At 38.3% G+C, this 26,027-nt stretch overlaps 1 protein-coding gene and 2 non-coding genes across 3 annotated transcripts in view; 2 read left to right on the top strand and 1 right to left on the bottom strand.

The window, feature by feature from the left end:
- Nucleotides 1-4,731: 4,731 nt before the first annotated feature.
- On the top strand, nucleotides 4,732-4,804 carry TRNAW-CCA (transfer RNA tryptophan (anticodon CCA)). Its single transcript has one exon. It is a non-coding gene; the product is annotated as a tRNA-Trp (tRNA).
- A 3,870-nt stretch (nucleotides 4,805-8,674) lies between these two features.
- On the top strand, nucleotides 8,675-8,779 carry LOC117308570 (U6 spliceosomal RNA). The gene has a single exon (XR_004522668.1). It is a non-coding gene; the product is annotated as a U6 spliceosomal RNA (small nuclear RNA).
- Nucleotides 8,780-14,387: 5,608 nt separating this feature from the next.
- The window catches only part of CCDC186 (coiled-coil domain containing 186), a 48,564-nt gene continuing 36,924 nt past the window's right edge, over nucleotides 14,388-26,027 (bottom strand). Inside the window, exons 11-16 of the mRNA XM_019940039.2 lie at nucleotides 25,749-26,004; nucleotides 24,908-25,097; nucleotides 23,636-23,716; nucleotides 20,986-21,196; nucleotides 19,517-19,736; nucleotides 14,388-18,831 (exon numbers count right to left, since the gene is read on the bottom strand). Coding sequence (XP_019795598.1) covers nucleotides 18,748-18,831; nucleotides 19,517-19,736; nucleotides 20,986-21,196; nucleotides 23,636-23,716; nucleotides 24,908-25,097; nucleotides 25,749-26,004 — 1,042 coding nt within the window. The 3' untranslated portion in view covers nucleotides 14,388-18,747. The remainder of the gene's footprint in view (nucleotides 18,832-19,516; nucleotides 19,737-20,985; nucleotides 21,197-23,635; nucleotides 23,717-24,907; nucleotides 25,098-25,748; nucleotides 26,005-26,027) is intronic.

Genomic DNA, 26,027 nt, shown 5'->3' with positions numbered 1-26,027 from the left:
TGAGAAACAGATCCTTAGCTGGAAAGCTCCAGCTCCAGAGGGAGCATATGGCCACTGTCACTTGCAGAAGGGAGGGCTGGATGGACAGAAAAATGGTCTGGCAACATCTCAGTTGACACCAAAGGCTAGTAGCTCATCAGTAAGAGAGCACTGCCCATGCCGGAGATGGAGGCTCTGAACGGATCCCAGACACACTGAGGCTTTAACTGACAGTGACTTAGGGCACTGGTAGGAGACAGGGGACTGCACCAGAGGACACACTCGCAGTTGCCTGCTCTGAACCCAGCTTCCTGTCACCTCGATAAGGTGTCTTTTCAGACTGTAAGGTCCTCATCCTTTTTATATGAATTGCATGCCCTGCTGTCATCTCAGCCGGCCCTGTTCCATTCCTCAGTCACATCTGTCATGTGGAAATAGAAGAGGAGGACTTGATTCTTAAACCAAGGGCCTCCATTAGCTACCTTTAGTTTTTCTCCAGAAATTGGAACAATTAATTGGATGGTTATAAACGACAGGAGAAAGTTTTGTTATTTTTAGCAATCTATAGCGAATGTAATAAAATTCAGAGTCATAAAGCAGAGCCTGCTGGATTTCTTCTTCATGTGGTGGTGATATGACATTAAAGCAGCTCTTTTTTCCAGGAGGGCATTTCCTCTCTGCTTGCAATGCTGCTTGATCAATCCCATCCTAAACTCTCTCCAGATAGGAGATAGCTGAGACAGAGCTCAGAAATAAAAATAGTGCTTTCTAGAAGAAAGGAAGGAAGAAAGAAAGAAAGAAAGAAAGAAAGAAAGGAAGGAAGGAAGGAAGGAAGGAAGAAAGGGAGAAAGAAAGAGAGAAAGAAAGAGAGAAAGAAAGAAAGGGAAAGAAAGAAAAGTAAGACCCATTGATTAAGTTGCTCAAGTTTAATCCAAATTAGCCTCCCAAATTTTGGAGTGTTAGAAACTAGATTAAGAAGTTAAAGATTTAGATAACAGTAGTGTTGTTGGCCCCTCCTGGGAGTGGGCAGTTTGAGAAGTGGATCTGCCAGCCGGAAACGAGACGGCTCTGCAGCGCATTGGGCTCATTCTCTCTAACAAACATCTGCAAAGTGCTGCAGGAATGTTGCCTTTCTTCCAAATGTCCAGCTCTAGGAGACTTGAAAATTCTTCAAAGGTTGGAAAGCTTTTGATATTTTCTGTTTAGGGATTTGGGCAACAGTAGAATCACACACTAGGTTATGCTAGTACCAGCCATCCAGGGTCACAGACTTGTCTGGGGGCTGAGTATACGCAAAGATGGGGACTAAAAGCCCAAGTTACAGGAAAGATCTCTCAGGATCCTGCAGACTGGGCTCCCGCCAGGTGATGAGAAAGAAAGGGAGATGCATGCTTCCTAGTGTGTGATGATTGGCTGGTTTCATAACGTTCCTCTGCCACCTAGTGGCAGTTAGAGCCTACACGTAAGTCCCACAGAACCTTCTAGGAGTACCTATGTCAGGGAGGATTATCTACAAAACTTTTAAGAATTAACTTTATGTTTTACACAAACGCTTTTCAAAACATCCTTCCTGAGGTTCACCAGAGAGATCAATGAAAACTGACTTCGGGTCTATCATGGTGTGTGGGGCGATGACCACTTTACAGGGACACTTTGCCTAAGAACTTGTAGCAGGTAACAGCTTTTTCCTTCATAACAATGTGATCCACAGCACAAAAACTACACACACACACACACACACACACACACAGTCCTTGCTCTCTTTATCACTAGACACAAGGAGTTCCACCGTAACTCCCTGGCTGGCCTCTACTGTATGTACTGCTTTGGAGATTCTTTTCTAAGGATGAGGCCAGCCTTTAATGACATCATGCCAATTTGCATGACTGCAGTCTTTTGCCTGGTATCTATGACCTTGCACTGTTCTTCCTTGCCTGGAAGAGCCATGTTCAGTGCTGGTGTTCTGAACTCTCTACCATGACAACAGCTTGTTTTTATTCAGTGCTCAAACTGCATGAAAGAGTAGATGGTATAGGCTTGTTATTTCATTTGAATCTCAAGACAATACTACGAGCAAGGTACCTACTCTCATCATCATTGTACCTACGAAGAAACTGAAGCACAAAAAGGTTTCATCAAGTGATCAGACCCAGGTGGCCAGATTCCAGAATGTATACTCTTTAGCTATTTTGCCACAGCTTCCTTCAAGTTCGTATCATATCCCCACTACTGGACTTTTTGATGGTATGAAACTTATCGAATTTTTCAAGCTGATCAAATTGCTTGATTAATAGTCCAAGCTCATCACTACGCACAAATATAAGGTCTCTCAGCATAAATAAACCCAGCCTTATTCCAGGAGGTGGGTGTCATACTGGCATTGCATGTCAAATTATGTCGAGGACTTCTTAGCACAGAAGCAGAGGCCTGGAAGTGAATTACACATGTGAAAGATCTGTAGCATATTTCAGACTAGCAAATCTCAGTGAATATTTCCCAGAACCATTCCAAAGGAAGAACTTATAGATGGTGTGAAGGAGTGAAATGAGCCCAGATCCGAAGTCGGGCACCTGAGCCCCTCGTATGCAGTCACATGAATTGGGAAACTAATTTTATTAATCGCTAAAAATCATTCTTTCAACAAAGCTAAAAAGTAAAATAAACATTGAAATTTAAAATCTTAAGCAAAATGTGACAGCATAAAAAATACTCCAATTTACACATTTTCAGGCAAACATAACATGGTCTTTTAGTGCTTTGACATGAATAAAATCATTCAGTTCTGTGCCTTTCAATTTTTAAAGCCACTTGAGGTTTTAAGGCCGAGTGTTGCTCAATCTGTTAGATGTTCTTGTCACCTCAGGGTGCTCCTAAATCATTTAAAATTAGTTTTCAGTCAGAGAAAGGACATTCTGCTGAGGATAGAGTAATGAGAATGGTCAAAATTAATAATATTAAAGGGAACATACTCCACAAAAACTTATACTCATGTCATTTGAGGTTGCTTAAAGTTTTTTTTTCAATTTTCCTTTTTAATAATGTACAAACAGTAATTGATTGCACCCATATGATTAATTCTATAGCTCTCTACTTGAATATCTCTATCTTCTCCATATCTTTTACAACAGACGTTTGATTCATGTCGATTAATTAGATCAGAATAAGAAATGTCAATAAGTCAGCGACTGGCAAACTAACTGTACTTGGCCTTGAAATCTTGGGTCTATCTGGGCCATATCTTTATTTTACAATATGTGATGGAATTTTACATGTTGTAATCCTTTCCCATCCAATAAACGTTGAAGCTCAAAGAGCTTTTACCTTGGCTGTTGGCAAATCAATCAAACAAAGTAGTTAATGCAAAAAATTTTTAATATATTGTTGGATTGTTAGCAAAATGTCTGCCAAAGGAGCTTTTCAGTACAGAAAACAAATATTTTTAAAATATAAAAATATATTTGTAAATAGAAGATATGTTTTAAAATATAATTTGAAGCGGTCCTAATACAATATTGTTTTCCATTACCCATTAAAATGTAATGACAGGGTCTTCCCTGGTGGCGCAGTGGAGAAGACTCCGTGCTCCCAAAGCAGGGGGCCCAGGTTCGATCCCTGGTCAGGGAACCAGATCCCACATGCATGCCGCAACTAAGAGTTCGCATGCCACAACTAAGGAGCCGGTGAGCCACAAATAAAGAGCCCGCCTGCTGCAACTAAGACCCTGCACAACCAAATAAATAAATATATTTTTTTAAAATGTAGTTAAAAAAAAAATGCAATGACAAAGCTCTGTTTCCTTTCAACTAAAATGTGTCCGGATACCAAAGGGCAGTCCACTGCCTGGACAGCTCTTTGTGTTTGTTGAAGTCAATGCCTTCTCCCATATCCTGCTAGAGCAAAAACGGGCAAAAAGCAAGAATCTTTCCTAGAGACTCTACCATTTCTCTAGCAAGAAATACATGCCATTTTTGTATACTGTAATAATCAAGGAATGGTATATTCTTTTTCAGTGACCTGTAGAGCAAATTGTACCTTGGGCTGCACAAATTAATCTGAATTACCCGGTACAGAGATCTATTGTGATATTGTTTATATGCCTGTGTTCATTTTTCCTTGGCATTGTATAATTTGGTCTTGCAACTGCTTAGGTAAATAGTAGTTAAGAGAACACTGAATAATTTATAATTCATTCACTTATTTGATAAGTGGTGATTGTGCATTCTCTAGGTGCTGGACTATGCTAGAGCTGAGGATTCGGGTGACTAGGAATTTGGTGTCCTTGCTGAGAGCAAAAGCTCTACAGTCAGCTGGCCTGGGTGCAGATGTTGACTCAGCTACTTACTAGCCAGGTGACCTCAAGCATGCTGCTTAAACTTACTTAGCTTATTCATCTCTAAAATTTATTTTTTTGCAAGAATCAAACGAGTTAACAAAACAGTACCTGGTTTATAGTAGGCATCTGCCATTTTAATTAATACAGCAATGGATTAGCACAGGCAGAGAGGAGGCATTCCAGAAAAGTTAGGTGTGAAGTTGCTCCCAGTCCTTGTCAGGGAGGCATTTGTTTGCTAGTGTTGTCAGATTTATTGATTTTATTAAAATTTACCTGCTCGAGGCCACAATCCATACCACTGAAACTCTGATCTCAGAATAGTCCATGTGCCCTGGTGTGATGCATCCATTAAATCGACCATTGTTTGCTCTGCCTGATATAATAGGTGTCTTCTCAAAATGCCATGAAGGACCACCACTTCCCTGGTGGTCCAGTGGTTAAGACTCCATGCTGCCAATGCAGGGGGCCCAGGTTCGATCCCTGGTCAGGGAACTAGATCCCGCATGTCGCAACTAAAGAGCCTGCATGCTACAACGAAGATCCCACATGCCGCCACAACTAAGACCCGGCGCAGCCAAATAAATAAATAAATATTCAAATCCTCTCCCACAAAGACAAAGCAGAACAATTAAAGCTCTTGTGTTCCCAAAATTCTAAAAAAAAAAAAAAGCCATGAAATGCTCCTTGTCCTATCTTACCCCCACTCCTTGCAGTGTCTTTGAGACACAGCAATTGCTCACCGCCGTAATCTCTCAAAACAGGTCTCCAATTAACTTGCTTGCTTCCTGGAATTACCTGAATTCTCATCATTGGCTCTCACGGTTCTGAGAAAACTATGAGACCAAATGATGCTCAGAGAGATTGCCAGAAGAGCTTGGATGTGCTAACCAGGCCCTGGTGAGTCTCTTACCGCTCTGTAGGTCCCTGCAGCACAGGCTGGAGCCAATGTGTTGTCATCTTGTTTGTTAGTTTATTTATATTCTGTCCTCGTTTTTCCTCATCCCCACTTCCAACTATGTGCCACTTAAATTGTAGAAAAGCACTGAGTATTTACAGCTCACAGTTTCTTGGTACCGCCATTAGCAACTGAAAGCAGCTCAAGGAAGCACTCCACTTGACATAGGATGACAACTAGTTTGCCAACTAAATTTAAAAGAAAAAAGCTCCTCTCTTCAGGGCAAAATATTTTGAAATAATTTCTCAAACTATTTTGAAGTTACCCTTAATCTGAAGTTACTTGCTTTTTGCTAATATTTTAATCTTTACTAAAAATGTTTACTGCTGGTATTCTCAGCACCTAAAACAGCGCTGGACATGTGCTTTGTAAATTTTGCTGAATGAATTGAAGTACGATGGGCATGATTATCAATATAAGATTGTTTGGAAAATTATATGATGGATCTCATGATATGAAGAGGATTCAGTGAACTATATCCAGAGTAGAATTTATTCATTTATTCATTTAATAAATATATATGGTACTTAGTATTTGCCAGGCACTATTATAAGTGATTTATACACAGTAATTAATTTAGCTAATATTTCCTCTCTATAGGGCTGAATAATCAGATCCTAGAAATAGAGTCTGAACAAAAAGAGGTGCATAGATTTCTATGGATATTTTGCAAGAAATGTGTAAGATTTTTTCATAGTAATAACACCTTATTACTTATTCTAAAAGGCCCATGTTATATGCTTTATAAAATAAACCCCTTTCATCCTCACAACAAATGTATGTTGTAAGTGTTCTTACAGGTATAAAAACTGAGGCTCAGAGAGAGCAGATATAGGTCCAAAACCCAAAGTTACAATGTTAAGAATTTGAACCCAGCTCTGAATTCAAAATTTTTGCATATTTGGAAATCATCTTTTTCCCTTATTTACTTTCTGCCCTCTTTCTTCCTCACTCCTACTCGCAAGTAGTTTGTAAGCTCTATGCATCGGCAGACAAAACCTGCTCCTTCATTGTACTATCCCTGTGTCTAGATCAGGCCAGGCATTTATGGGCACTGGGGAAATATTTGTTTGATGGGTGAATAAATGGACTCCAGAGTCCTTGCCGAGGTGCCACACTGCCTTCTGAATACCACCAGTTTCCTCTACAGTAATTTATAACAATTTCCAGACTTATTTTTCTAACTGAAATGTTTATTAGCTAAAGCATATGTAGTGTGTTAGGTACCTCCTCCAGATTTTTAGGAACCAGGTGTGCTGAAAGAACATGGGCTTTGAGAAGCCATGCAAAAGGCCAATGGGTACATGAAAATGTGCTGAACATCACTGATCATCAGGGAAATGCAAATCAAAACCACAATGAGCTATCAACTCACACTTGTTAGAATGGCTTTTATTCAAAGGACAAAAGGGACTTCCCTGGTGGTCCAGTGGTAAATAATCCACTTTACAGTGCAGGGACTGGGCTAATCCCTGGTCAGGGAACTAAGATCCCATGCTGCGGACCAACTAAGCCCTCGCGCCACAACTACTGAGCTCACATGCCTCAGTAGAGAGCTGCATGCCGCAAACTACAGAGCCCACGTGCTCTGGAGCCTGCAAGCCACAACTAGAGAGAGAAAATCCACACATGACAACTAGAGAGAAGCCCGTAGACCACAACAAAGAGCCCACACGCCGCAACAAAAAGATCCCGCATGACTCAACGAAGATCCCGGGTGCCACAAGACCCGATGCAGCCAAAAATAAAATAATAAATAAATCTTTTAAAAAAATTAAAAAAAATAAAAGGACAAAAGATAAGTACTAGCAAGGATTGGATGAAGGGGAACACTTGTGCACTGTTGGTGGGAATGTAAGTTGGTGCAGCTACTATGGAAAACAGTATGGAGGTTCCTCAAAAAATTAAAAATAGACCTACCATAGAATCCAGCAATCCCATTTCTGAGTATATATCCAAAGGAGATGAAATCGGCATCCCATGTTCATTGCATCATTATTCACAAAGCCAAGATATGGAAATAACCTAAATATCCATCACTAGACAAATGGATAAAGAGAATGTAGTATATATATTCAACGGGATATTATTCAGCCTTAAAAAAGGAGATCCTTTTCAGAAGGTCATACAACGTATTTCACTCTCACTTTCAGAAGCAGTCTGGGTCGTCAGGACACAGAAACAATACAGTATGCTAAACAAAAGCTTAATACAAAGAATTACTGTGATAAAGAGTTACTATAAGATATAAGGAAATTCTGTACGATACCTTTGGCTGAGGGAGAGGACCCAAGGAAGCACAAACTTGGAAGGGGTTCAGACTGTGCTGGAGAAGGTGTGGTTCAGCCCATTGGGTAGCAGAGGTGTTAGCAGGTTTGGCCAGGATGGAGCTGGTCTGGAGCTGCTTGGCCAACAATAGGTAGGAGTGCCAGCTGGGGAGCAGGTGGTCAGCAACCAGTGGTGTGGACCTGCACAGGCTATTTTGTGTGTAACTCTCTGGACCACATGTAACTTTGTGTAGCCATGCAGGGGCTTTGGTTTCCATGTTGAGAAGGCCATGGAACGGTTACCATAAAGTGCTGCAAAGTTGCAGAGGGATGCCTGGGGCAGGCTCCACTGGATGTCCTCTCATGCACAAGGCTGACACCCAGCCCCTGCCAGCAACTTCCAGAAACTTCTTCCTCCTGTAAGTTGCTTCTACTGCTCTCTGCCGAGGAAGGTTAACACCATGCTTACTTTAAAGGAGAGATGGTTAAAGGAATTCTCTTGTTGATCACTGGGCAGATATTTCGGAATGAATTTGGACCTGAGAGGCAATAAGTCAATAACCCACACAACTTCCATCTTCAGAGCTTCCTTAACTCCTTTGGTTCCAAGGACCTGTAGAACCATAAGGTATTGGTATTAACTGTTTCGGGCACTATCAGGGTCATCGGTGCCTCTGGAGCAAAGAAAAGCCTGATGAGGTGTGACCTCAGGCAGATCACTTCCTCCCATGAGCCTTTTCCCTCATCTTATAATGAGCGACTGAAGTGAATCAGTGGTTTTTCAAATACCAGGCTCCACTGAAGGAAGAAAACAGAGCGTTTTGCAGAACTAAACTCATGCAGTTGAAAAGTGGAATCTTTCAGCCTTTTTTGAAAAGTGTTAAAACATCCTGTCTTTCATGAAATTATGGTGATAAACTGCAGTTCTTTTTGATTCTCACTTAGCAAAATAAAAGTCTGCAAGCTCAGAATTTTGTTTTTGAAATTTTACTAGCCTGTAGGACCTGCAAGTCTGGACTTGAGCCTAGATGCTCTCTCTCGAGCCTTCCTTCATCTCTCAGACCTGCGGTTCCACAGAGCCCTGTGGTCTTTGCTTCTCATCATCCAACTGTAAAGCAGGCAGAAGAAAATCTAGAAAAGGCGCTTGCTTCAGCAGCACCTGTTGTAAATTTGCACCCATCACAGAGATCCACATGGCCCCTGCACAGTGATGACTCACCAATAAGTGAAGCATTTCATATTTTTAAGATATTTTGTAAACCCCAGGGCAACCATCAAGACTTTTTTTTTTTTTTTTTCCTACAGTACGCGGGTCTCTCACTGTTGTGGCCTCTCCCATTGCCAGAGCACAGGCTCCGGACGCGCAGGCTCAGTGGCCATGGCTCATGGGCCCAGCCGCTCCGCAGCATGTGGGATCCTCCCAGACCGGGGCACGAACCCGTGTCCCCTGCATCGGCAGGCGGACTCTCAACCACTGCGCCACCAGGGAAGCCCCCAAGACATTTTTTAAAAAAGGGTTAACTCCTAAGCCAGTACTGGAGATATAATTGAATCATACAAACGAATTAATCCAAAAGCAGGCAGAAATTCTAGAAAAGGATGGAAAATTTATTTTACACATGTATCTTGCTTAGCATAATGACTGAGTCTTAGTGGCAGCAAACAGAGCCTGAGTTCTATCAAAACACACACTGAGTCAGGAGCAGTGCTTGAGTTATCTATATTGCTTTGAAAGCACCACAGAACCTAAAGGAAATATTGACAGTGGAGCTTTCTTAAACTAAGAAAATGAGCGACAACCACGTGGCAGGGGTGGCACGTGGCTAGGTGCCAGCTAACCGTCTGCCTTCCTATCTTCAACAGCCCACCAGTGCTTGTGTGTTAGCTAGGGGGTGGCTGGAATTGGAACCCGGGTTAGACCTCCTGACCTCCAGAGGCTACAGGAGGCAAGTCATGTGAACACCTCCCTTTGGCTGGTATTAGTAAAATTCTAAGCCCCATAGTGCTTTTTTTCCCTTTCCTTCCTCCTTCCTACAAAAGGGTGAAACACTCACAGTATGTTCACAGTTAGAACCAGGCCCTCAGGACAAAGTCTATGTGACAATGTCAAACAAGTATTAATTTTAAAGCTCCAGCCATCTAAACACTCCCCCTGCTGACACCTCAGTGGCTGTGCACAAGAGGATAGGGTTGGCTCGAAAATGAGTAACTTGCATTCTTCTCGTTACTTATTTTCATCATGCAGCCGCCGAACCCGCCATCCCACCTTCAGAAATGGCATCAGGCTGCAGGTGTCTCTAGGTTGCACAAAGGTCTGAAGCAAGAATTGAATTATAGACCTTCTCAGGGAATGCTGCTCAAATGAACATTGGCAATACATCACCTTCTCCTACCTCTTTCCAAACTCAATCTTTTTCAAGAGAATAAGGAAACTGAACAATAGGATCTTTCCAGATAGTAACTATGTGTGTGTGCGTGTGTGTATAATCTCCACCCCTCACTCCTCCCTTTCTCTTACTATGCACTCCTACGGTACCAGCATGTGATATGATTCTTAGAATACAATTTTAAAAGTCAACTATAGTGGGCTTCCCTGGTGGCGCAGTGGTTGAGAGTCCGCCTGCCGATGCAGGGGACACGGGTTCGTGCCCCGGGCCGGGAAGATCCCGCATGCCGCGGAGCGGCTAGGCCCGTGAGCCATGGCCACTGAGCCTGCGCGTCCGGAGCCTGTGCTCTGCAATGGGAGAGGCCACGACAGTGAGAGGCCCGCATACCGCAAAAAAAAAAGTCAACTATAGCAAAAAAGAGTACATATTCATTGAAAAATGTTTTGGAAACAAGAATTTAAAGTGAAATATGAAAGTATACCACTCCTCAGGGGAAGCCACTGTTGAGTCTATGTATCCAATCAGAACTTCTCCTTTACATATACACATAGTTGTATATATAACAGTATTTTTTCACTTTGTTGTAAAGGTTATTCTATTAAAGCAACAATTTTTATAATACACATATATATGCATCCTTCAACATTTTGAATAATAGTTTTTTAAAAAAAAACAGGAATTAGCCCTTTATTTTTAAAGACTTAGCTTATATGTCCACATCTCAGAGCTTTGCAGTTTACAAAGTTCTTCCACATTCAGTATCCTATTTAGTCCTCAGAAAAATAGGTTTTATCATCCCGATTTTACAGGTGAGAAAACTGAAGCTCAAAGTGGTAAAGTGACGTGTTTAAGGTTTTACCATCAGTGGCGGGGCAGGGTTGTCCAAGTCCATGTCCAGATCATTTCACAGCCCTCAGCGTTCTCCGGTTCCTTAGATGGAGATGGGGCAGGAAAGGGAGGCTCCATTACAGTCACCAACAGGGCAGCATGAAAAGGTATACCCATAGGTAATTCAGAAGCTTAAGGAACACCTATTCATTGCCCAGACTGTCAAGAAAATTATAATATCATCTATCAACTGTGAGTCCCCGGCAAATCTCTACTGAGTTTAAAAGGGAACAAAATGACTGATTTTATTTCTGTTCTTCTCTGATTGCAGTTAGAGGAAGAGCTTAGTCAAAAGACAATCAGAAAGAGGAAGAAAAGAGGGGCACCAAGTCTCCAACTAAGAGTCTGCTAAATCACACAAACTTGCACATCCATCTTCTTTAATAGATTATTGGTCTTTTGTTTAAACCATATTAGTGCAAAGAAAAAGAATCTAAATATGACTTCAACCCACTCACTGAAGTATTAGTACTTTTGACTTTTGGGAGGCAGCAGAGGATAGTGAAAGGCACCCCCAAACCGTGTTCAAATTCCACCTCAACAAATCCCTAGCAAGAAGATCCTCAGAACTACTGTGCACCTGTTTCCTAACTCATACGGTTGTCAGAGCCTCCCTCAAAGCAGTTCATTAGTATTTGTTCCCTGCCCCTGCCGTGATGTTTGTCCTTTAACTGTGTTCCTTATCATTTCAAAGGGAAAACAAACGTTCTTAAAATGCAAAAGCAATACAGTACATTGTATTTGATTTATTTCTGACCAGAGAGACTAGGTTCTAAATGCTACTGTTAAGTAAATACAGCATTGGGTAAACTCCTAAAACACATTAGAGCACCTCGCAGGACAAACCATGTTCATATATGTAGCTACTTTTCTTATACTGACAAGTGTCCAGAACCAATCAGAGGGCCTTTTAACTTCATTGGGGGATGGATCATGTAGCCAGCTGTATCAGACCATGAGCTCCATGGCCCTCAGGCCATCACCGCAGACCTCACCTTTACTTGAACTTAGTCCTTACCCCAACTCTACCCATCCCCCCAAACCTGTTAAGGTCTCTGCCTCTCATCTCCACAGCCTGCAATACAATATGACACCTATTTACCTGTTAATGAGCATTTAAGACAGAGGTTAATCTAGAAAAACATTTCAGTATACTCTGTTTCCTAGGATTGACTGGCTTTTTTTCTTTTTCTGGAAGCTTTAATAGAAGTCAACTTTAAATTACATAATATATGAATACATTCTTTTAAAAACTGAAACAGTCCTTTAACCCTGCACCCCTACACCATGCCCCCAACACACAATCACACAAGGTTAATTTCTACTAGGACTTCAGTGTTTAACTCTCTGGAATTCCCTCCTTCAAAAAAAAAAAAACATACACATATGATAAGCTGGTACATCTCTAGTTCGACTTATAATTTCAAAAAGGTACAAAGTGAGATCAGGAATCACCATGGACCATTCTCTCTAAACAGCCACATTACATGGGTCTCGCCTCCTGCGGTATATCGTCTACAGCACAGGCAAGCCCGTCTATGACATGGAGCACTTCCACCAGCGAAATAGTAATTTGACAAGGAACTGAACGTGACAAGGAATGTCGCTGAACTTTCTCTTTTCCCTTTAATCTCTTCCTCACTTGACTGACTTGGTAAATAAAAGCCCATCCAAGCAGGATGCTGAAGGAATCGATGAAGGCTGGAAACTCAGAGACAGCCAAACCAGCTCTGCACAGGTAGAGTTCTGGTTGTTGTTTTGGGTGTGATAAGTTGTGTGATGGGGGAGGCAGTGAGTGTGGGCAAAGACAAAAGGAAAGGTCCTCTTCCGCTTTATCCCAAAGCTGTTACTGAAATGGAACGACGTCATGCCTGCAGGTAGAGTGCGATCTTTAAAAACCACCAGCAACGTTTGTGCTTCAGAGTATGCACTTTGCAAACAAGTTACTCAGACTGCTTAAACTTCACAACACCTTTGTGAGACTGTGATATTGGATCATCCAATCTCAGAAGGCACCTGGGGCTTGAGCATGTGGAGCACCATTCTGCCATGAAGTTATGCTTCCAAGCCTCTGCTTTAACTTTTTTTGAAAGCTGGTGCCTTGGAGCTTAGAAGGCATTTAACCACATAAAGAAAAAAGGTAATAAATGTTACAGGCAAGCACACAAAGCCTTTTTACTCATAAATTTTGATAAGACTTAGTCAGTCACTGTTTCAAAATATGATTTCTATAAGAAAGTGGGTTCTGAACTTCAATTAGGAAAGCCAGGAACAGACTTTTTGGCCGGCAAGTCCCAGCAGGGTCTCCCTCCAATCCCTCCAGGCTTGCCCCAAATTAACCCCAAAACAAAACACAAAATCCAGGAAGAAGCCAGTTCAGAGCCCAAAGCAAGCCTCCTTTAGCATGGACTCCTAGGGACCTGTTTTTTGGGGGGAGATGGGATCTATGGGGGCTCCGGTGGGAATAGAGCTGAAAGTGTTTCATGTGGGCAGGCAGACTAGATCAAGGGCATCAGAGGTAGTGGGCATTTGGGGGTATCTTCCCTGGTCAGACTTCATAAAGAAGAAACTGCCAAAGAAACGATAGCTACTGTGGCAGGTTTAACTGCTATTTCTTGGGACAAGTAAAGCATAAGGATGCTGAAAACACATACACACAATTTCCTGTCCTTGGGCCTTTAATTAGTCATTAAAAGCAAAAACTACACAGTGAAATGGATGATGTGGAAAGCCATTCTAGTATTTAATATAGTTCCCAAGTAAATGTAACTAGAAGTTGACTCTCAACAAGCTAAGTTTTCTTATTTCAGTGAATCCTAAACTTTCAATAGAACTCTTTTTACACTGGGTTAAATGGTAGAGATTTTCCTCTCAGGTCTAACATCCTATCCTTTTTTTTGAAGTACAATTAGGGGGCAGACTCGCAAGTCTGACTGGCAAGAAGCATGGCCTTTGGACAATTTAAAGGCTGAAAATTCTTCAGAAATAGAAAACTACTTAAGTGGATGCTTCTTTTAAAAAATAAGAATCAAGTCTCTTAAATGTAACTTAGGAATTAATGGTGCATCTCTGCAGGGGCAGGGACATCAAGTCTAGTCACACTGTTCTCAGAATCATTAAAAGAGCATTAGCATTGGTCAGCCAGAGGCATCCTCCCAAGTTGCTGGTCCTGAAGAAGTGTGCATTCATTCTACACTCATTGATTGAAGTAGACTTTATTAAGAAAAAACAGACTTGGATTTAAGTTTGTTGGAACGGTCTTTTACGACTGTGGGTCACACTGAAGAACCGTAAGCCAATACTCTTCCAATAACTCACCCTCTTCTTTCATATATTCCTTTCTCTTGCAAACAAATCTACAAGTTGCTGAACGCAGACTATTAAGGATGTCAGGAAAGCTTCCTCTATTCTATCACTTTTACCTTTATTCCAAGGATCCTGATTTCAGGGGATTCTTTCCAATAGTAAACTCTTTAAGGAACGTTGCATAATCTGTGTACTTGAACTGTTAAGAGAAATGGAAAACAACACATTGTGATGTGAAATATCCACCATACACATTACCTTCATGAAATTAATGCCATTTCAATATATTTTTATTGAACGTATTAGATCTTTATTGTTAAGCTGGATAATTCGGGCAAGTAAGTTCCATAATTTTGTGGAAAATCTGAATTTATTACTGGCTTGTCAAGTTCAATGAGAAATTTTCACATAGGCATGTATAAAAGGCCTTTTATAAAGGCTGAATTTTGCTATCAATAATTTAAACAAAAATTTAAAATACAATGTAGCATTCAGTTTGCTTACTATTGTTCACTGACTTTTAATGGTAATCAGTAAAGACAAAAATGGAAAGCAAACATTCTCAATCTGGTTTTAAAAAAGAAAATTCAAGCAATCTGTATCAGGTTTTGCCAAGTCTGGAGAATCAGTCTGTTAGCAAGTGGTGTGCGTAAATAAATAAACAAAGATGCCAGTAAAATACAACTTGGTAAATAGGCATTACCTATTTAATAAGTACAATATATACATAAAATTCTCTTGAAAAGCTTCATTTTATACAGAAACATATTTACAAAATGAACAGTATAATCAAACTAAAGATTATCTGTACAATGCACACACATATATATATATGAACTTTGGAAGGTAAACAAGTTTCATCATAGTCAAAATGGACAGCCATATGCATTTTAAAAAAGAATTTCATTCCAGAAGAAAAATACATCTTTAATATACAATTATATTGTTCATTTATTTTCCTGAAAATTCTTTGTTTGGATTATCTTCTCTTGTTCAGCCTTGAAAATTTTCAGGTTTCTAGTGCCACCAACTGGTGTTAAAAATTAACAATCTTAGTGTCAAAAAAGAATTGTTTTGTTTTAAAAAGGTTACTGGAAGATAGACCACTGGACTCAGCATCCATAAGGCAAATTAATGATATGGAATAACATGATTGATAAAAATATTTTCACCACGGTAGCATATATAACATTTACAATATTAATGGTTTCTAGTGCTTTTTTCCTTCTACTGGTAAATCTTGGTCTAAAATTGTATGTAAAAGTCTTTAGAGTATACTGCAAAACAAAGTTTGGTAATATGCATGACAATGTGATTAGATTCATCTTTATAAGCATCAAGTAGACATTAATAATTTACTAAAATGGCAAAAATCAAATACCATTTTATAGTCTTTGGATTTTTTTTCCTTCTTCTTAAAGAATAAACATCAAGCTGTGAAAAAGTTAGGAATGTGCAGAACCACCATGAAAACAGCAATCTGCTCTCAGCGTACCTCAGCAAGGATTCATTTCCCACAGCTTCACGCCAGAGTGAGACTTCTGGGTCACCTACTTGCACAAGTGAATTAACCCTCTTCCAACAGGGGCTGGTTGTGAGCTGCAGAGGCTTAAAGAGCCGCTCCTACTGCTTCCCAGCTGTTTTCACTAGACCATAAGCTCCGTAAGGACAGGAATTGCCCTGTCTGGTCTGTCTACCAGTATAATGATGATACCCTGTATGGTGCCTGGCAATAAGAGGTTTCTAATAACTATGTTTATTACATGAATAAATAACATGTTGGTAGCCTGACAAAATTTAATTTCAAGATAATCTGCTTTAAATGGTTATGGATAGAAAGTTTAAAAAAAAAAAACAACACTAAAGTTTAAACTCATTCTTCTGCCCAAACCCACCATTTTCAATCCTTAAAACTTATCAGGCTAACGTTTGAAGTGGTATGGGAAAAAGGGAGTCACAGCAAGTATGCACTTTAAAAGTGAACCTAGCGAAGTGTATACATATATATACACACACACAAAAATCATTTCCTGCTCAAAGAAACCAAAATACTGCTAACAAAAACAGCATTTGATGTGTTCAATTAATAATAAACACATAAAACAAAATTTCTCCTAGATCTCAAGTTTATCTGGACCATTTTCCTTTTCTAGACACCCCATTCTTCTCTCCATATATTCAGTACAGTAAGGGTAGAAGGTCCTCTAAATGTTTACATCAGAATCTGTCTGTGAATCAGTTTAGAGACAGGGAGCTGATAAATGCACATTTTTGTACACATTTTGCTCAGTCCTGATCCATATACAAAAGGATATAGTAGAAACTAAGGAGCAAAAGGAAAATAAAGCATTTTCTTCAAGTTTTCCACAGTTCCATACATTTATGGGTGGGAAAAGTAATAATAAGTCAAAATATGGTTTATAATTACATTCTTCTAAAATTGTTTAACCATTAAACTTCTCTGAGTGAATGCTGGCACAAATGTTAATATTGGAATGTTTCATTTTCATATGTAATATATGTATGCAAAAAAATGTATATATATTTTTAAGGTGTATAGACATAGAATACTATGGTTCTGACCACTATTTGGTCTCCATTAATATATTTTGTGTCTTGGGAGGAAAAAAACAAATATTGTAGTGTATGAATCTATATCACATAAGAAGCTATATAAATTTAGTTATGTTGACTACTCTAAATAGTCTTTGGGAGTATCGACAGTATTGTCAAAAACAACTAGGAAAATAATTCAGATGTGATTGCACTTACCCTCTTATTTCTTTATTTTGATAAATTATTACTGGTAAAAAGAACAAGATACGTTATGGTAAGGCTAAACGTTTTATAGCTATTTTAAATATAAAATGTTTCTGAACTTGTATTTCCATTCTGAAGTGAAAAGATTTTGTTTTTAGATGACAACATATAACTCAATAGACAGAAAAAATGCTACATTGAATTATCTAATCCTTAGTAACTGATCTTTTTAAGCAATGTTCATTTAAAAAAAAAAGTTGAAACACATTAAAGGGAAATTGCCACCATAAGCCCAGCCCAACTTTTAAAGCCACACAATTCTTGTTTTTTTGGGTTTTTTTTGCGCTACGTGGGCCTCTCACTGTTGTGGCCTCTCCCATTGCGGAACACAGGCTCCGGACGCGCAGGCCCAGAGGCCATGGCTCACGGGCCCAGCTGCTCCGCGGCACGTGGGATCCTCCCGGACCGGGGGACGAACCCGTGTTCCCTGCTTCGGCAGGCGGACTCTCAACCACTGTGCCACCAGGGAAGCCCTGCCACACAATTCTTTAATGGCTTTTAATCCACCGCAAAGCTTACTTCTGTTAAGGGGAGAAAGAAGTTGGCGAAAATCCAAAACGAAAATGAGGCTTGCTGCAACATCTGTGTATGTGCCAAGGTATCTAGTATAGAAATTATCTGAATATAATGAAATGTGAAAAACCACACACAAAAATTAAAATAAGTGAGAAATTACAAGAGGTGAGAAAAAAATTCAATGACAGAAATACTGATACTATGACTGTCAACATTTAAGTGTACATCATAAATATTGTAAAACTCCAACAGGATACATAAATTTGGTTCTAAAATTCCTTTGGTTACGGAGATGTAATTATTTTGTATTTTAAATAAATATACCAAACATATCATATCTGGGGACTGTAAGATCACCCCACTATAATATATAATTATACCAATAGTAAAGAATGGTGCACAGATAAAATGGTTAACAGTGCCATATGCTGGATTTTCTTGGGAACTGGTTCTTTATAAATATCTTAAATTTATCTTTATACTTGATGTCAGTAAAACTAAAGTACTTCAGTTTCAAAGAATTCATTATTCATCTCTCTGTTCTAATGAGACTAATCCATTTCACATTTTAAAATATAACTGAAGTCCACAGGAATTCTCTAAATGAGCAGATTATTTAAAATCATATTTTATGTAACTGGAGATTTAAAAAACTCAACTATTAACTCAATTCGAATCTGAAAAAAATGTACCTAGCACAAATAAGGAAACCCGACAGGGGCATACAATGCCTGATCATTGCTAGTTACCAAAAGCTAGCTTTCCTATTAGCTTCCATTAAAATCAAATGGTTTAAGAACTCATTGGCATCCCTAACACACAAGCAAATGTTATATTAGAATGTCAAAACAAGTTTTTATCACTTCTTTAGTTTTCTTCATGTTGGAGAAATAGCATATTACTGAATGATTAACACCTGTCCTTTCATGCATAATTTTAAAAAGTGAAATCATTTTTGAGATTATATATTTTAAAGGGAAGAAATATGGAGAAGGGGTTTTCAAAAGCCCTTGTCATAATGTTCAGCACTTCATATGACTATCAGCAAATTAAATAAGTTGTTCTGATTCAATGACAGGCTGTCACCACACAAAAACAAGTTTCATCAAAGCTTACATTCTTACAGTATACACAGCAATGCACTTGTATTGTAAAAAGGTACTTTTTTATACAGATGAAGCAAAACAAATTTTTTACTGGCTGACACACAAAGCAGGGAAAAGTTTCCAACAATACTGGGCAATGGCACCTGCTCCTTGTGTAGCTTTTGTCTGTTTACTGAGGAAGAACTTTGTGTTAGGTTTTCTTCGTCCTCTGTTCTAGGTCGTGCTGGTGTTTAATAAGACGTTCTATTTCTGTTCCAAGTGTTTGCAGATTTTCCTTTAACAATTGGAAAAAGAGGGAAAAGAAAACAGAACTACTAAGTATAATAAGTAAAAAGATTCAGTTTGAACTATTTTTGCCTAAATTCTGAACTGAAACAGTGACAGTCTTAAATGCCATGCAAGATAAACTAGGAACACGGCTGTTTTCAGTAAAGTAAGCCTGTACACTTCAGAGTCAGAAACTCTTTTTACTGAAGCTATAGCAAATTTTAGTGCCTAAAAATATTACCAGATTAAAAAAATTATTTTTTAAATCCATTACTAACCATCAAGGCCCAAACAGCACAGATAGAATAGCTGGGTCAGATAACAGCTGCAAAAAATAAAATAAAGCTGGAATACATTAGAAAATAAATGCCTCAATCTTAAAGTCTCAGTAATCAATTATAACTAATTGTAATATATGTCAAAGGCCACCCATTGCAAAGTAAATTACTCGGTAAATGACTCATCTTAGCGTCTATCCAACAGCTAAACTGATTTTTTTTGCTATTTCTTTCTTTCCTGCTAATTTAAAAAATTGTACTTTTCAAAAAGAGAAAAACACAAAATTTTATATATGGAAAAAACGGCTACCCTGCATTACAGAAATAGTCCATCCATGTGTTGGATTGAACTATGAAAGAGGCACCATTTTTGTCATGTTTATTGGTTGGTAAGTGAATGAGAAATACAAATACCTTCAAAGTAATATTTTTCAATAACGTATCCTCCAAAACAGCCTGTAGTTTTCGGTTGATCTCCAAAGAGAGTTCCAATGTTAATCCACTATCAGCTGGATGGGATGTGTATAAAGATGCCATGATGCCACCCCGTCTACTTAAATGGACTTTGTTAAAATCAGATGCCTCTGAAGAAAGTGTGCCTGATTCTTCTCGTAAAACGTAACTCTGAATTATTCTGCAAAATAAAACGACACTATCAGTTATGGCCTTGCAGAATTACAAACACTGTAATTTGCAAGAGTCAACTAATCATAAGCTTAAAGGTGATTAGCATAAAGTAATTATCTATTAGTTAATAACAGAACTATATTAGAAAATAAAGGGGTTTTCCTTATTCAGATGGTTTCTTAAACAATCCCATTTTTGTTCTAACATGGTATTTAGATTAAAGATACATAAACATTGCTTTTCTATTTTTTCCTTATTACTTTAAATCAAAATATGTGAGCAATTTATTGTTCCAGTTTCAGTTAATATTTTCTATTTTCCTGCCATTAAACTTAAAACTGTGTTTTACTCTTTTTCGTTTAAAAGTCATGGGCAAATTTTTCTCTAAGTCTAAACTTATTTCAAAATAAAAATTTTTAAGTCATGGGTAAAGACCCACAATATTACTTAAATGAATATGGTATCTGTGAGAGGAATTTGGCCCAGCACAGGCTCTGGAGCCAGTCAGAGCTGGGTTTGGATTTCCAACTCTCGGTCTGTCACTTACAGGATGAGTGGTGACTCTGGAACATTTAGTAATTTGACCTGAGCCCCAATTAATTAACCTATCAAATTAGACACAGTGGTCCCCAACCTTTCTGGCACCAGGGACCAGTTTCGTGGAAGGCAATTCTTCCACGGCCTGGGGTGTGGGGTGGGCTACTTCAGGCAGTAATGCGAGCAATGGGGAGCCTGCATTGCCGGGAGTTGGGGACCCCTGAACTAGAGGACTCATTCTCTCCCTGGGTAGTTTTAAGAAATCAATGAGATACTGTTAAGTCACAGGCACAGTGCCTTATATTTATATTTCTCTACTATATTTAGTAGATGCCCAATAATAACTCACTATGTCCTGCCCAACAGGAATGATAATCCACAACCCCAGTATCTCTTAAAACCACCATCTTGAAAATAAAAAGCTAAGTAGAGTACTATCTGTTTTTAAGTCCAAAGGTATTTTAGTCTCTTAAAAAATTAGTGTCTACTGAACTCTGTATCACCTTAAAGGAAAGACCTGTGTTTTCTTTAATGTCTGTAGTCCCAAAACCTAGAACATAAATAAGTTATCAGTAAAAGATTGGGAACTGAGTGACTATAGTTTTAAGAACTATTTTTTGAAAGAAAAGCTCTTGATATGACTAATTTTGAACACAATAACTTTACCATGTGAATAATGGTATTTTGAACACACATTACAGTACCATAATAATACATACTTTGTTTTTTTCCTAATTTCTTCCACCAATTGTTTGATGTGATCCTCCATAAATTCTATCTTTTCATTTTTCCGAGCATGTGCCTTCTGCAGCCTTACTATCCTCTCAATCAGCATAGCCTTGTCTACTTCTGGAAAGTTATCCACAGCTACTGACGACCCAGTATTTTCTGGAGATCGATCTTCTGCACTGCTTCGAGCATTGAGGGACCCTGAAGACAAAAAAAAAAATCCACTTATTGTACTTAGTCTGGAGTCAACTCTAATCTCATATATTATTTCTTCTAGTATCATTTTCACATATTCAATTTAACAGAGTTGGGTCCAGAACACAAGTCATACGTGACCTGAGTTCTTGTTTCTGAATACACTGATGATAGAAAAAAGGGTCTAGGGCTTCCCTGGTGGCACAGTGGTTAAGACTCTGCCTGCCAATGCAGGGGACACGGGTTCAATCCCTGGTCCGGGAAGATCCCACATGCCACAGAGCAACTAAGCCCGTGCGCCAAAACTACTGAAGTAAGTCAGAAAGAGAAAGACAAATACCTTATGCTAACACATATATATGGAATTTAAGAAAAAAAAATGTCATGAAGAACCTAGGGGTAAGACAGGAATAAAGACACAGACCTACTAGAGAATGGACTTGAGGATATGGGGAGGGGGAAGGGTAAGCTGTGACAAAGTGAGAGAGTGGCATGGACATATATACACTACCAAACGTGAAATAGATAGCTAGTGGGAAGCAGCCGCATAGCACAGGGAGATCAGCTCGGTGGTGGTTTGTGACCACCTAGAGGGGTGGGATAGGGAGGGTGGGAGGGAGGGAGACGCAAGAGAGAAGAGATATGGGAACATATGTATAACTGATTCACTTTATTATAAAGCAGAAACTAACACACGATTGTAAAGCAATTATACTCCAATAAAGATGTAAAAAAAAAAACTACTGAAGCCCACGTGCCTAGAGCCTATGCTCCGCAACAAGAGAAGCCACCACAATGAGAAGCCCGTGCACCACAACAATGAGTAGCCCCTACTCACGGCAACTAGAGAGAGCCTGTGCACAACAATGAAGGCCCAAGGCAGCCATAAATAAGGAAGGAAGGGAGGGAGGGAGGGAGGGAGGGAGGAAGGAAGAAGGGTCTAGTATGTCTCTCAGGAACAGAATGAGTAAGTGCAATAGAGAAACGAGAAATTCCAGAGAAGTCAGAAAAACAAGTCTGAAGTGACACCAAAATTAAACTGAGACAGACACAGATAAAGACAGAAGACAGAATATAGCCAGTGGGTTAAGCTCTGGAGCCAGTCTTCCTAGGTTCAAATCTTACTTCTCCACTTTCTAGCTGTGTGACTTTGGACAAGTTAACTCTCTGTATCAAGGTCACTTCGTTTCAAAATGTGAATCATAATATGATTTGCCTCGTAGGACTGTTATCCTCATTTAAATTAGTTAACATGTCTGAAGTGCATGAACAGCATACATAGTATGCACTAAGTGCATGTTAGCTATTATTTTTACCAATATCATTTGAGAAGAATTTCTAATCCTTTTTATTCTACAAAGACACATTTTTTTCCTAACCCTATTATGTAGATTTAAGACAAGTAATATACCTTATCCAAGGTCATGCACAAATAAATGGTAGAGCTGGGATCTAAATACCCAATGTGTAATCTCAAACCCATGTTCTCTCTACTACACAATTTTCCCACTATTGTAACAGTTGATGATGTTTTTTCCCCTAATGTGCAACTCCTGGGAGGCAGTGTATGTAGTGGCGTGCAGACTCCAGAGCCTGAGAGTTCTGTTACTGTGGATTTTGGGAAAGTCATGCAACCACTATGAATCTTAAGTTTCCCCATCTGTAAAATGGGAATACAACACTTATTTCACATGGCTGTTCTGTGAGTAAATGATATGTTTAAAACGTTTAGCACGGTTCCTGGCATTCCAAAAATGGTAAATATGCTGATATTTTGCCAATTATAATTTTCACAGTGCTACTGATCATAATTTTATAGATTCAATTTTTGCTTTAGACTATAGGTATATTTACCATGAGAAAAGCAAAAAGATTTAAAAATACACAGGCATAAATATATATATATAAAAGCTGATATATAATGATGACCATTTCATTAGCTCTCAGGTGTTAAAAGTAATATAAAATTAAAAGAAAACGAAAGCGCATACTACACCAAATCTCTCTATAGATGGATACAAATCTGAATTTAAAAATGGAAGAGTAAACTGTTGCACAGAATAAAGAAGCAGGTATGGAAAAGGAGGTAGGAAGACAGATGGTATAGAAACCCATGACAAACTTGAAACCCTGTCTAATGATTAAACATTTAACTGGAAATATTTTTTACAACATAATCATGTACAACTACTGCTTTTTATAATTCAAAATTAAAGAAAAGCATATCGATACTTTTTAAACAAAAAATCCTATTTCTTCTCCTTTTTTTTTTTGACCATGCCGCAGCTAATGGGATCTTAGTTCCCTGACCAGGGATTGAACCCACACCCTCGGCAGTGAAAGCACAGAGCCCTAACCACTGGACCACCAGGGAATTCCCGAAAAATGCTATTTCTTTTTATAATCAATCACTAAAAAACAACTGTAAAAACATTAGTTTTTCACCTGATGAACTAGAACGACTTCCCATGCTGCTGACTTCTTTATCATAGCTTCCATTCTCAACCTGATCTAACTTTCTTCGTGCTGCAGGAAAAAGAAATGGATTACTTGTGACAACTGTCATGACCATTGGCCCCCACTATCTCTGATTTTAATTGCTAAAATCACTTAGGCCAAAATGGCATAAACAACAAGAGAAACTTCTTGAACATGTACTTTCGAAAGGAGGGCTGTAGGGTCATTCATATAAAATGACATCTAGAAATGTACAGGTCATATACAAAATATATGGAAACAACATTATGATAACAACTGATACAGGCATCACTTAGGTACACAGAACCTAACTTTTGGAGTCCTGAAAGATTTCGAAGAGCTCCACACTACCACAAATTTCCCCCAAATTTCCCTTTAATCACATCTATGAAAACAAACTAAATTCTTATGGCAAATATCTGAATATATTTATATTAAGTAAATGCTAAGTCTCTTTTACCATATTACTATATTTCACCCTATTTTAATACAAATAAAGCAGTGGGGAATAGTGGAGAATAGGATGTCAGAATACATCTCTTATTCATCTTTGTATCCAATCACATAGCACAGACCCCCAATTTGTATGAATTTTTAAATGTGAGAAATCTGGGTTCCAGTTCTAGATGTTAATTGTTGTGTCCAGGTAATTTATAACCTTTGTGGGTCTCAGTTTCCCCTAAGAATAAGGGTTAGGGTTCAATGATCTCTAAGTGAGAGGTCTACAAGGTGGGGGCAGGTACCCTAGATGCTGCACAAAACAACTCACAGACAAGGGTAGGGAGAAAATATCAGAACTCTATTTATACTTATATTTAATCTAATCTTTTTAAATTTGTATTTTTCATGTTTTTCTAATGTGCATAAACTAGAGTAATACATGTTTAAAATTTACAAATAACTAGATACAAATTGGAGAACAAATACTTAAATACTTTTTTATTGACAGCAGTATGTGATCAACAAAGTCTAGACACTACTGCCTTGGTAAGGTACTTTCTCAATTCTTATATTTTGTGGTTCTGTGAATAAATGTCTTTTAACATAGAACATGCTATAAACTATTCACGGAACTACAAGAAGGTCAGCCATGTGGTTTATTAACATTAATACATTAAAAAGAACATACAGCTCTAATCAATGTGGGAGAAACTGATGTAAAATATACTTTTTCTATAAATCCTTAACAATGAAAAGAAACAAAAACATTCAAGGTCTAAGTGTAGAAAAATTTTATACCTTGCTGAAGTTGTTTGGTAAGATCCTTGACACTAGAGGCATGTTTACGTCTTTGAGTTACTAATTCATCTTTTAATTCTTCCACCTGGGTACTCAGTGTTTTAACTTCGGTTTGTCTACAAGTGAGTTCAGCTTGCAGAGTCTGGACTTCCTCTTTTCGCAGTTCTTCTTCTTTTAACAATCTACTTTCCTAAATATTAAATAAGATAAAAAATACCAACTTTAATATCTGTTTCAATTACTGTTCACAGTTTAAAACCTCAAAAATACAAGGTCTTTCATAGTAAATTCTTCTGTCATCACTCATTATCAGGTTTTGTTTATGAGCTCCTCAAATTCTTTATACAGTAATGCAGGGGGATATATTAATGCATCTGCCATTCTATACATGTAAAACAACATGTGATACAGGTCTCTGTATTTTTTTTTTTCATGTCTCTATTTCTGGTTTAAAGTCTCAAATTATTTCTATGAGTAACCTGAAGATACTCTCACTACTTGGAAATATTAAACCATTTTTAAGTTATAAAAATATAGAAATTTAAAGTTTTTAAGAAATATATAATAAATCCAGTTAGGAATAACAAAAACCCTGGTTTTCTTACTTTCAAAAGTGAAATATTTCTTCCTAACGATGTTAGGGAAAAATTTTTATTATAAATTACATAAGTTGAAAGGAAAAACTGACATTTCTCATAGCATTTGAAATTATCAGAAAGTCAGTGCCAAAAAAAAAAAAAAAAGAGTTTAATCAACTACCATTAAGTTTATGCTTTTAGGGAAATTTAATTTGTGCTACTTGCTATGTTGCTTTAAAAGTTAAATGTACACTTATACTTACCAAATTAATATTTGTCTGTTTCATGTGTTCACATTGGCTTTGTAACTGACTTTCACTACAGGAAAGTTTATCAAACTGTGACTGCAAAGAATTGGATTCAGATTGAAGTTGTGCATTCTTACTAGTGAGCTTTTCTGTAAACAGTAGTAGCTCAGATTCTCTTTTCCTACTGCCTTCGATGTCTTTTTGTAGGTCATTAATCAAAGAATTAAGACTTTCCACTTCTTCCTTCAAATTTTCAATTTCTTGTTTACCTCTAGAAAACAAGGTTTACAATTA

This window comes from Tursiops truncatus, chromosome 16, assembly GCF_011762595.2.
Source record: "Tursiops truncatus isolate mTurTru1 chromosome 16, mTurTru1.mat.Y, whole genome shotgun sequence".
Taxonomy (NCBI): domain Eukaryota; kingdom Metazoa; phylum Chordata; class Mammalia; order Artiodactyla; family Delphinidae; genus Tursiops; species Tursiops truncatus.
The sequence above is the reverse complement of the archived record's forward strand: the minus strand, read 5'-3'. Positions and strand labels throughout refer to the sequence as shown.